We start from the raw sequence: 12,796 nt of genomic DNA on the forward strand, positions 1-12,796 counted from the left end.
CCTGTCGAGTGAGAGCAGTGGCTTTGATCAGGCTTTACTGTCCCTGGTAATTAGCTCTTTCTATCCTTGGATATGTAATTGATCCCTTAGGTAGGGCAATGGAAACTTGACTCTCGAAACAGGATTTGGGATTTTAAATAGTATTATGTAACTAAATTCATGTTCCTAAACATAGCCATTGGTGGTTTAGTTCTTAATATCAAACCTAATCCCTAGTGGTTTAGTTCTTATCAAACATCAAATCCCCCACTGCATGAGTGGTTCAGTTCATAGCATCAAAATATTATTTGTCTTTTGTTCAGACAGTAGAGAGTAGTTTTGGAAGTGAATGAAAAGTAGTTCAGCTATAACTACTCCACCGGCATAGGGCGTTTAACTGGAACAGAAATCTTCTGTCTTGATTTCGTGTTATTATATGACATAAAAACAAAATACTATTGGAGTTTAAAAGTTTAATCTTGATACATTCCTCTATATGACTTTAGCCAACCAAACAAACAAAATCATGAAATAGTTTTTACATTTTGTTTTGCGAGTACTAAACATATTTTATCAATTTTTGTGAAATTTGTATGGTTCATTGTGCATTAATAAACAAAAAATTAACTAAGTTATTTGGAGTATAAAATGAGAGAATTATACAGTAAAATGTTGTGGCTTTTTACCTGTTCCTGTAGATTTTTCCAGGTTTCGGACGTTTTTATTCAATTTATGTATAATTTTCCATAATGCATCCAATTACTATGGGCATAACCTCAATGATCTCGTTCTTGACTTTCAGGACCTAAAGTTTTGTGTCTGCCATTGCCTTGAATGATTGCGATGATAAACATAGCAGAATCTGATTGATCAGACACTAAATTTGTAGTCTGCATGTGTGAAACATCATGCAATTATATAACAAATTTGAATTCATAAACAATACACTCCATGACAGAAGATTGGAAGGAGGAAGAACCCAAAGAGAAAGAGAAAGAAAAAGACTGCTAAAAGATAGAAGAAAATGCTTAAATTCTAACTGCTACTCAATCAATATCAAGCCCTTATAGCTTATATTATACATGGAGAAATGGAGCACACCATCAGGCATCGGGTTGAACAGAGTTTGCTCGGTTAGCATTAGCTCGACGGGTGGTCAGCACATAGTAAGCACCCATTGCCAAAAGCACTGCAAATGCCAGACCAAAAACAACGCCAGCAATCCCACCAGCTCCCAGTCGATGCCCAGATATCTGCTGTGTCGAAACCTTGCTTTCTTCCAGTGCTTTTGCAGTGTCAACTTGAGCTGCCATGGGCAATGGTGAGCAATTAGAGGCTGCGCAGGGGTTTTGGGTGTCTGGCTCTCGGGTTTTCGGATGGAAGAATTCATATGCTGATGGGGAGAAAGCCATGGGGTTCTCGTAAGCAATGCCATGGGGAGCTCTGTCTTGAGCCCTGGCGAGGGAGACCAGAGCTAGAGAAGATAATAAGAGAAGCAAGCAAGAAGCAAATGGACTCATTGCTTTTCCTTTTTGTTGTTTGTTTGAGTGAGTAGAGGCAAAAGCAGCAATGGGTGTTTGAGTTAAAAACTTTGGGTGCTTTCCAATGGCTTTTATAAGGATGGAAATCATTCAAAGTGGTTGTTGCTTGGCATTTAATTTTAGTGAAGGTAAAATGACTGTTTGAAGTGGGAACAAAATGATAGAGAATAATTCTTTCTAAACAGCTGCTCTCCCAAATTTCCCTTTGATGTCAACCAGGAAATATCGGTGTACAATATGTACATTACGGAAGGTGCATGCTTAATAGTAATTTTAATTTTAATTTTAATTTTGTTTGTTTTTATACAAGTTTTGTATTACACGTTATTACTTACAGCAACGTTTACGTTTATAAATTTAAAATTTTTCTTTTCTCTTCTCTTACTTATCTGATATAGAATTCTATAACATTAGTACATTATAAACTTTTATCAAAAAATTATTAAAAATGACCCTTTATTAATTTTCTCAGCTAATGGCCTCAAAATGGAAAAACCTCCTATCTTTTTTCACCTTTTTCCCACCTTCATTTTGTAAGATTATGTAAACTTGAGTGGAGTTGTAGGGTGATTATGAGGTTTTCTCTGTTTTCTAATCCCCATTGGCTTATCATTTTGCTTCACTTCTACATACTTTCTCTCAAAGCCAAGTTTCTATCTGCTTTGAGTGCCTTCTCAAACACTTTTCTACCATGGAGTGCTGAGATCAAATAAAAAAAAAAAAAAACTATTATAACTTCATTGTAAATTATCATTCACTCACATGCTTTTCAAAATGAGAAGAAAATCATACCCTAATCTCATCATGTACATGAAATTATATATTATGCTTTGCATCATGGCAAAAACATATGGATAGGATACAGTGTTTCTGCATGATTTTCTCTTCATGTATTCTTTATTATACATGAAAAAAGAAACCCAAAAGTAATGGAAGCATGGGGTTTTACTTAGCTTGAAGGATCAGCAAAGGGTCTAAGAACACATATATTTGATGTGAGTAATTATAATGGCTAGCCTGTGACACCTGCCTTTCACTATTATTGCAGGAAGGCCAAAGCATGCCCCAAGAAACCCAAAACTGAAATCAATGCAGACATCTTCCCCACATGTTAATATTAAAATCATGGTCACTTTTTCATGCTTTATTATGTCTTCTTCAGCTTTGTTTTCTGTTTCTTCCTTCCTATCCTTCCCCTCTGCCGGAGCCCATTTAACACTTCCACAAGAGTCCTGTTTTTGGATCAATGGGCTAAATGGGTTTCACATGTTTTAGCCATGCAGCAGTGAAGTCACATGATGAGAATGTACTCAAGATTTCCTTTGAAGAGGAATGGTTTTCCCCTTGGAAAAAGGGTGAGTGGTTTAATGGGCTGGCTATATGCTTCAGGAATAATTGAGAGACCATGATTACCTCAAACTAAGGTAACTGGGTTGCATTAGGCAATGAGGCTGAAGCCCCTTTGCATCCATATTTTGGACCTAAAAGCCTGTGTATATAGATTTTTTTTTTCTTTAAATGATGAAATACACAAACTTTTAAAAAAATTACTCATTTTAATACTAGTTTCATTCAAACATGCTTAATTATAGAATTCTGATGGAATCCGATGCATTAATCTTACCCAAAAATTTTATTTTATTTTTTCAAAAATTTAATTTATTATTTTAACATATCCATTTTCTCCTCCTATCCAGAACAATCTCTCTTGTTCATGAAAGAAACTTTAGCTTGAAAATTTTGATAATCAATTACTTCAAAGTACTCTGTCTTAGGGAGTAATAATCATCTTATCAAATCATTGTTGAGTACTATAGAATGTTAGACTCAAATAGTTCTATACCCTTTGAAAATTCATGGTTTGGGGGCTTCAAGAGATAAGAGATTGATTAACCCATTGTTTTCTATATATATCTCTTAAACTTGGTTTGCTAATTGGCTTGTTTAGTTCCCATAGGAATGTACAGTAACAGGTTACCAAACAAATTAAAAGTCCTAAACATTTACATCATCACTAATCAGAAGTATTAAGAAATTAGATAATGATAATCACAGTTGCAGTTTCTATGCATACTCTAGACATTTCCAGGGAGAGTCACCTACATTCTGATAGAGAGTTGATGTGGCATTTGACCAAAAACAGTCCAATTCTGGCTGATTAAAGTTAATTTGTTTTGCTCTTAAATGGAATCTTTGATTAGTTTGTACATTGTAGAATGCTCTAGAGAGCCCGTAATTAATGGAGAACTTTCTCCCTTATTCTTGAGAAACAAACAAGAAAAGAAACAGTGACTGAAATATATGCTACACTAAAGATTTCCTCTCTAAATTAATACTCTTTTTGTCCCATTATATTTGTTCTTTGTTAAAAGTTTAAATGCTAATTAAAAAAATTAAACTCGTTTGATTAAAAAAGTTAATAAATGACAAATATAACAAAACGAATAGAACGTCTAATGAAATATTATTATTTTCTCGTTATTTGAATAAAGAGAAAAAACTCTTGGTGTTAATAATTTTATTTTGAAAATACAAACCATGTCACTTTCTCTCTCTCTCCCTCTCTCTCTCTCTCTCTATATATATATATAATTAAGGGTTTTTTTCTCACTTATAATTATGGGTTTTGCTTCAACTTGATGATGTTTATCACTCCCAAATCTGAATATTGTGTCTTGGATAGCAAGGGATTGAGTGACATATGAAATAATATCCAAATATATCTCTTTCATATGCAAACTCCAACAGTGAAAGCTCACCTTCCCTGCAATTTTAAACCCAAAATTGTTCATCATCAAAGGGCTAAAGACTCAACTACTTTGCCCTGGACAATGACCAAGGGGCCATTAAATAATAAGGACAAGATAAGGTAAATTAATTCTCCTAGAGAGAAGCATCCAACTTTAAAGAAAAAAAAAAAAGGCAATAGAAACCCAAAGCCTTATTGACCTAACCCATTTCCTTCTCTTTTCTTATTATTTTTGTCCTTAGCAACTACAATATAATACATCATAGATAAAAAGAATCAAATACATCATCTCATTTCCACAAACCACCACCACAAAAGCCAACTCATCTAATCTCTTTTAGGTATATCACTGTCTAAGTACTATGAATTACTAAATTATTAAATCAGCTCTTTGATGATCAATAGTTCGTATGCAATCATTTAAGAGAATTTGAGGATCAGAATATGCTGATACCAAAGCCAAATTTTCAATATAAATGCAGAGAAATGTTAACTTAGGGAATGGAGGAAGAAGACACTTGCCCCAATAATATTGAAAGGAGGAGAAAGGTTCATCATGGACTCCCCAAAACAAAAACCCAAATTTGCAAAGAAAAACTAGAAAGTTGGGGTTTGGGGCACAGTTGTTTGATAAATTTCTTGGTGCTTGCATCCCTAGTAACCCTAGTGTATGATCACTGGTCTTGAGGGAGACTCCTTCACAATTGATTCTTTGTCAAGCTTGCAAGTGGTAGTAAAAACTAGAAGCCTTTCACAATCAAACTGTCTAGTTCAGTATAAAATAATATAAAGATTATTTTAACATCATTTTCAATGTAAAAAAATAAAAATTTTACTCGAAGTCATATGTTTAGGGATGATTGAGTCATTTTCGATTTCAAGTCTGTGGCTAAGCTATACTATAGTCTATAGCATGCTTAGCTTGATTTTGCAAGTCAATACAATGGATTGATGACAAGGGGATAAAGATAGTGGCTGAAGACTAAAGAAGACAACACAATTCACTACTAGAATTATGCATAAAAAGAAGGGGTGAATACAAAGGAGATGATAAGGATAAACAAAGATGACAACACAATTACTTAATTAAATACATTCAAAGCAAAAGAAAAAGAAAAGATAAGAACAAACAGGGATTGGTTCAAAAGAGACACCCTTGTCCATAAATATATTTTAATTTATTTACAGTTCAATGGCTCCCTCAAGGCTTCTCCTTCCAACCCCATGTAAGAGACAGAAAGAAGATTGCAAGAGGGAAACCCCCTCAGACAGACTTGCACTCTTCATTTGTTATTCTCTGTGGGAAACATCTCCATCACAATTCATCATGACCATAATTTTTTCTTGAATTATCCATGGAAAAGGAGAGCTGATTTTTTTTAAGCATTGCTCCTGAAAGATCCAAGGGCCTTGATGGCTGCTGCTCTTAGGATGTATTGGTGGTAGAATGCAGCAATGGCAGCTCCAATGAAAGGTCCAACCCAGAAGATCCACTGCACAAGAAAATATTTAACTCTTTACATTCCTTGTTAAAAGAATAACAGCAAATGGAAAGCATATAGGAAGTTGAAATAATTATTTACTTGGTCATCCCAGGCCTTCTCTCTGTTGTAAATCACAGCAGCTCCAAAACTCCTTGCAGGGTTGATACCAGTGCCAGTGATTGGGATTGTGGCAAGGTGAACCATGAACACAGCAAATCCAATGGGAAGTGGAGCCAAGACCTTTAATTTTTTTTATTACAAAAGAAAATTAATTAGTCAAAATTTCACAAATTGGAGTGGAAAAAAAAAAGACAACAAAGAGGGGAGACCACCACTCCTGCCTAACACCATGAAAGCTCCATGTAGTAGGAAATTCAAGCGGAAAACCAATAGAAATAGAGTCTAGATGGACAATCTACAAATAATGCACCACTACTTTTTCTTGTAGGCCTCTAGTGGGATTGCCTATTCGCTTTCAAGGGATTGAATTAAACCATCAAGTGGCTATATCTCTACTTAGGTTTAGCAATAAAAAAGTTTGATTATTCATAATTAATTACTTTATATTATTATGTATTCATTTCGATTATCATCAGACTCATAAAATTCGATATTATTATTTTTTTAATGTTATCGGATACGGTAAATATAATTAAATTATGCATTGAAGGAAACAAAACCCTTTAATTAAAACCTAACAAATTTTACTGTGGTTGTAGTTATCCATACTGAAAGTGAAAACCTCCCCAAAATCAAATCAATCAGTTTATTGGAAAGAAAGAAAGGTGAACGGTGAGTAAGAAAAGGACGTATAACCTAAAACGAAAAGAAAGGGGAGATAAAAAAGATAAAAGAGGAAATGATAAAGTACATACAGGAACATGGGAATCCCTTGCACTCCTCTTGGGGTCGGTGGCAGAGAAGACAGTGTAGACAAGAACGAAGGTACCAATGATCTCAGCACCCAAGCCGGTGCCCTTGTTGTAGCCAGATTGGAGCTCGTTGGCACCACCACCGTAGGTGTTGTAGTAAGTCTTTTGGAAAGCCTTGACCAACCCACAGCCGCAGATGGCACCCAAGCACTGAGCTACCATGTACATGATGGCTCGGATGAGTGACACCTTGCGTCCCAAGAACAGCCCGAAGGTCACAGCCGGGTTGATGTGTCCTCCTGTAAGTGTGCATTCAACAGTCAGAAGAGTAGATCATGTTTGCTAGCTAGCTAACTTTTTGTTTGGTTCCTGGGAAACTTCCTTTGTCAGTCAAGGGAATACAGTAGAAACAAAGAACAAGAAAATCCCACTCGATGGAAGTTAATATAAAGTGGCGCAAGGTTAAAGAAAAAAGAAAGAGGATTATTCCTGATGAAATGGTTTACAAGGTGCAGAAACAGTACTCACCAGAGATACCAGCAGTGCAGTAAACAAGAATAAAGATCATGCCACCAAAGGCCCAAGCAATACCAAGAATGCCAACACCACCACAGTCCGCATCAACAGGGTTCTTCAGAGTGTCGGTTTGGACCTTGTACCCGATCACAGTCAACACACTGACATACAAAAAGAGAAGGGTAGCAATGAACTCAGCAATCAGTGCCCTGTAAAACGACCACTTGAAGAGCTCTTCTGCATCAATCAATGGAGCTGGTGGCGGATCATGGTAGTCCTTGGCTGAGAACTCTCCACCACCTTGCTCTGCAGTCTCAACTTCCTTCGCCATATCCTCTTCTTTCCTAAAAACCTTTGAAAAACTGTGAGCAAGAACAGAAAAGAGAGCTTGGGTTTTTGGCTCTGGTGGCTGTGGATGAAGGGTTGAGTAGGAGAAGCAGGGTATATAAGGGGGAGAGAGAAAAGGAGAGAGGATGAAAATGATTAGAGTGTGATTATGTGTAATGACATAATTTTTAGCCGTCCATTACACCCTTGATATCGATTTTCTTCGTTCGCAATGGACCCACCATTAGCTAATACAACTGCTAATTTTTCTAATTTTCCCTACCTTTACTTTTCTTTTCTTCCATGAGGGTTTTTACCTGAGATATATATTCTAGATATTGTTCCTGTATAAATTGTATATATTATTAATAAATCAAATATTTATCATCTTATTAATGCATAAATCCATTTATAACGAAGAAATCAAGTTGAAATTGAACTTCGAATCTAACTCTTATAAAAGAGAACGAGCATTTCCTACTATATGTATTCAAAGAAATACAGTTGGATTTTTTGTATTTTAATAATTGCAACAGCTCTTCCATGATCCATCCATGCCCTTTACCTGAAATTCCCAGAATGAGGAAACTCTTAATTTGCCAAGAAAATACAAATTAATTATATATCCAACCAAAAAAGTTTCATATGTAAAATTCAAAACCCATTTTTCTATGTTATGTAGGGGGGGGAACAAATAGTATATAAATAGGTCTGATTCCCTTAATTATTAATTGAATTATTAAATTACCAGAAACTGTTTGTCATATGGCTGGCTGATGGCTTTCCAGATAAACTTGCCTGTACATACCTAAAAGCTAATTAAAATTTTTGCAACATATTGTGCATGGTTGTGATCAAAAAGCAGCTGAAATTTTCATGATTAAAAGGATATTGCAAAATCTTTTATTTTAATATATATATATTTTCTCTCTTCTTGGCACTTTCTCTTTTAATTTGCTCATTTTCTAGGCAGCCAAACAGATTCTGATTGCTTAAAGAAAAAACAAAAAGAGCCAACCTATCATTTAATCTATGTATGTCCAAATTAAGCAAAAAGCATAGATAAACATCCATTAATCCATCCATGTTCTAAAAAAAATGGATGATTTCTTATATATTTATATATTTGTGATGATAAGCATTTTTGGTCTCATATCTAAACCATCAAACCAAGAATTAATATTTTTAATTTTTAATTTTTTTTAGTAATTTTTGTAGTCGAACCATTGACTTTTAAAAAAAAAAACTTTAATTATCTTTATATATATATTATTTGAATGGACCATGTAACAATTTTACATTTATTAGACTTGCCCTAGGTTTAACTTTCAACATTTCAAGCTTGTCCCAAAGCATTTACCAAAATTTTGGATTAATTAAGAAGAATTAAACTTGTTTTCACCTTTCTACTCTCTTATTTTTTGAATAATCAAACCATTAAAAAGGTGGTCCAAACACTACAATTTAAACCCATTTTCAAGTTTATACCCAACTATATTCTAGGTTAATTAATGTTTTCAATTTTTTTTTAAATTGTTTCTGAATTTATTGTTAAAGTTTTATTCTTTGCATTTGACTTTAAAAACGGGATACGTGTTCTATTCTGTTCATTATACTTATTATCCCATTTATTGAAATCTACTAATTTCTATCAATTTGACATTTAAGTTTGGATTAAAACCATTTAAAATGTTAAAATGATTTCAAAAATATAATGAAAATATGTAAAAAAAAAAATTCATCATTGAAAAGGGTCATTCAATAGAACAAAATAAGGTAACAAAGCAATACTTTCCCTTTGTTAAAAAAACAAAAAAAAAATTACTAAAATGTCAATAATATTTTTTATAAATAAACAGATTTTAAACAAGACCGACCAAATCTTCTAATGCTGACATTAAATGTATAAATGAAACCGACCATATGTCTTGTCAATTTCTTACATATTTCTCAATTATTATATAATAAAAATAAATTCGATCTCAATTATTTATTACCCTTTCATTCAAACCAAAAGCAAATTACTAAATTCCTCCCCTTCTCTCCTTTTGGTCTTTCTGGTGGCTTGACTATTGATGTTTCTTTCTTGGATTTGAGTTATGGCTAGAAAGCCACCACGTGTTCAAATTTGAGTTATGGGAATTAATGTTTTTTTCTTTCTTTTTTCTTCTAGGGGATTTGTAGGGATAATAGTGACCCGTAGCTGGTCGGTGGCGTTTTTCATTTTTTTTTAAACAGGAAATTTTAGGTCATGTTGTTGTTAATCATAGATCACTTCTCCCCACCCCCCCAATAATTTGATGATTAACTTAATACACGAAGAAGAAAAAAAAAACAAATTTTATCCAATTCCGAGGTTTAGAACGATGCTGTAAATTGATTATCTGTTTTCAATTACAAAATGTTACGATTAAATCGAATTCGATAAAAATTTTAAAAATAAATATCAATAAAATATTTTTTTAACAAAATTTCTTAATTTACTATCTCAATTACGTTTAAGCACGTCCTTAAATTTGATATATTCTTGTACTGAAAATGAACTGATTGACTTATTAAGGATGAGATCTTTTTATTGATATGATCTTGTGTTAGTATTTAATTGATTAGCGGTAATTTAAGTTTCGTAAATTATCATAACTGTTAGTTTTATTGTAAGAACCTTCTGCTTTTGAAAAAGATTGAGTGAGACCAGATTATGGCATGTAATATTGGAAAATCTTGCAGTAAAAGTATAGGCTAAAACTGTTATGAATACCTAGATGTGTACATAAACCCAGGTTTTGCCCCCTGAAGATTGTTTATTGCCTTACTTGCCATGGATATTGTAAGCTACCTTCCTTGTCAAACCATACACAACAAGTGAATCAGTCCAAATTACATGATGGGCTATTGAGCTTAGAAATGTTTTCCGGCTCTTTGCAAGGAAACTCCATCCCTGATTCAGGTTCAGGCACAAGTGTTCTTGCCATGGCTATTGCTTTCTGTTATCCTGGAAAGCACAAAATAATTTGCTTCCCCTTTCTTTTCTTCATCATTGCATGCACCATTTAAACCACATTGCTCATACATGCACACCAAGTCCAGTACCTTGAAGTCAAGCTGAGCAAATAACCAGGCAAATTCGAGCAAATTGGTCCTGTTCATGTAATCCAGGGGAAAGTGCAAGATACAAAGACCATCTCACCTTTGGCTAAACAATTCTCCAACAATAAAAGATTACTTTTAGAACTGTTTGCCTGTTGTCAGATCATTCTCTTGCTAAAGATAGCAGGCAAAGATAGGCCTTGCCTGGTTGGTCAAAGTCTGGAGAAGCCAACGATCTAAACACAAACTATGAAGAACTCCAAAAATAAGGGAAAATAAAATCGTTTGCTAGGATTCAAGATGGGACGAACAGGATATATAGTTATTAATGAAATTCAATACATCTGAGGTCGACGATAAACTTTTAACATTAACCCATTATCATTCGACTTATGAACATTCTCTTTAATTGATATACATCAATATACACAGGTACAGCTAGAATAATATATACACCAAAAACGTCAATTGCTACACTACTATGTTGGACATATATTTGATTATGATCCTCAACACCAGGAAGATATTGAGTACTTCATTTCCACGTCTCCTTTTAAGTTCATTTCCAGAACCAGGACGCCGACCCTGACAGCTAAAAAACTTACCATATAACCAAAAGCTAATCACTTATCATCCTCCTCCTCGTCGTCATCATCATCATCATCCTCGTATTCTTCCGCTCGCTCTTCTCTTATCGTCTCTAGTTTTGGGGTATCGGAAGGCCTCAAAGGGAAGCCGATGAGGGATGGGGGTGCCTCGATCCAAGGCTTCATCATGTACCTGATCACCTCTCTAGCCATTGTAAAAACCAATCACAATACTAACAAGATCTCTCTTTCCCCTAAGGGGGCATCAGCTGAGAAAGAGAGGGGAGCTAAGGATCTCAGACAACGCGACTGCCAATGGCAAATGCAGATTTGGTAATGGGTTTTTCCTTCGAAAAGGGTTTAAGGAACGTCGTTGAGCAGAGGAGGAAGACAATGGGGGAGGTTTATATAGGAAAAGGAAACAAAGCAGGAGACCCATCATTGATGATGGAACATATCTAATTGTCGGCAAGGACCAAATCCACGTGGACTATGAGAGAAAGAGGAGTCAATGATTTGTTGCCTGAAATAGCAGGCAATCTAACTTCCTAGAAAACGAGTGGAACACGAGAGATATTTTTCTTGTTGAAAGTCGGAAAGTATCTTAAATTTGTTAGGGCAAACTCCATTATTAGAACCCAAGTTGTTCAACAAGATCCCCTAAAATCCTTACAGCAATCTAATCAAAAAAAGTTTTCCAACTTTGGGTGTTTAAGCTAACAATAGATTCTCAGCCTCCTTGACAGAATATGCTTATGAGGGATACATCAACAATGAAAATGACAAAACAATGAAATGCAAAGGTGCACCCAGCAACCAAAGGCAAAGGGAAATGAAAGATAGCACCGAGAGGCAGAATCAAGAATAAACAAAGAGTTATAAATAAAAATGTGGAGAACCTTTGAAGACTACAACATCCCTCTTCTTTAAAAGTGAAATTTATCAAAAGTGGATTTCTAAGGTCTCCCAAATGGTTTAATTTCACTGTCTATTTTCTCAATTTACATGTGTGATCATTTACTAATCATAAACATGGTCATAAGGCCGAAAACTATGATTTATAGCGATCAATGAACTTTGCTGTTAGACAACCAAATCCACATTTAGATGCAAAAACAACAAAGGAGGTACCTTAGCAATGAAGTATATGGCTAAAATTCCATCTAGGTGCAAAATGGCAGACCAAATCAAGAACAAACAATAATAAACAATTTAATGCAGTTCTACCCAACACCTGGTTTAAGAGATCTGCGAAGGATCCTCCCATCCTAGTTAAAGATACCAAGCTTTCAAAATGGCTCAGAACACATAATAAATACCTGAAGATACGGCAGCAGAAAGGGAGTTGTCTTCAACCAAAGATTAGATCCTACCCTATCCAAGATTCAATACTTAGCCCATTTCCCCTACCTAAAACCTACCATACAGAGGGGGGAAAAAAAATACAAGGTCCTTCTGGTCACTAAACATCTACTTCGAAGACAGCTGTTCTCCGGTATTAAAACAGTATCATGCATATTCATAATATGGTCATACAGTCATGCTAAGGTCAATAAGTCAGAATTTTATAACACCAACAGCTTACATCCTCCTACTTCTAACAAGCAATAGAAAATTCAATTATGATATCGTCCAATGAACAAAAAGCCTGAAA

General features: G+C 34.7%; 2 protein-coding genes across 2 annotated transcripts; both read right to left on the reverse strand.

Moving 5' to 3' along the window:
• Nucleotides 1-861: 861 nt before the first annotated feature.
• On the reverse strand, nt 862-1,556 carry LOC18590875 (uncharacterized). The gene has a single exon (XM_007016677.3). It carries the CDS (start codon nt 1,497-1,499, stop codon nt 1,083-1,085), a length of 417 nt encoding a protein of 138 aa, XP_007016739.2. The 5' UTR covers nt 1,500-1,556; the 3' UTR covers nt 862-1,082.
• A 3,696-nt stretch (nt 1,557-5,252) lies between these two features.
• PIP2;4 (plasma membrane intrinsic protein 2;4) lies at nt 5,253-7,572 on the reverse strand. Its single transcript, XM_007016678.3, has 4 exons — nt 7,154-7,572; nt 6,629-6,924; nt 5,853-5,993; nt 5,253-5,762 (listed from the first exon to the last, which is right to left on the reverse strand). The coding sequence occupies exons 1-4, from the start codon at nt 7,470-7,472 to the stop codon at nt 5,649-5,651; spliced, it is 870 nt and encodes a 289-aa protein (XP_007016740.3). The 5' UTR covers nt 7,473-7,572; the 3' UTR covers nt 5,253-5,648.
• Nucleotides 7,573-12,796: the final 5,224 nt, after the last annotated feature.

Source organism: Theobroma cacao, chromosome 9, assembly GCF_053813885.1.
Source record: "Theobroma cacao isolate CCN51 chromosome 9, ASM5381388v1, whole genome shotgun sequence".
NCBI classification, from domain to species: domain Eukaryota; kingdom Viridiplantae; phylum Streptophyta; class Magnoliopsida; order Malvales; family Malvaceae; genus Theobroma; species Theobroma cacao.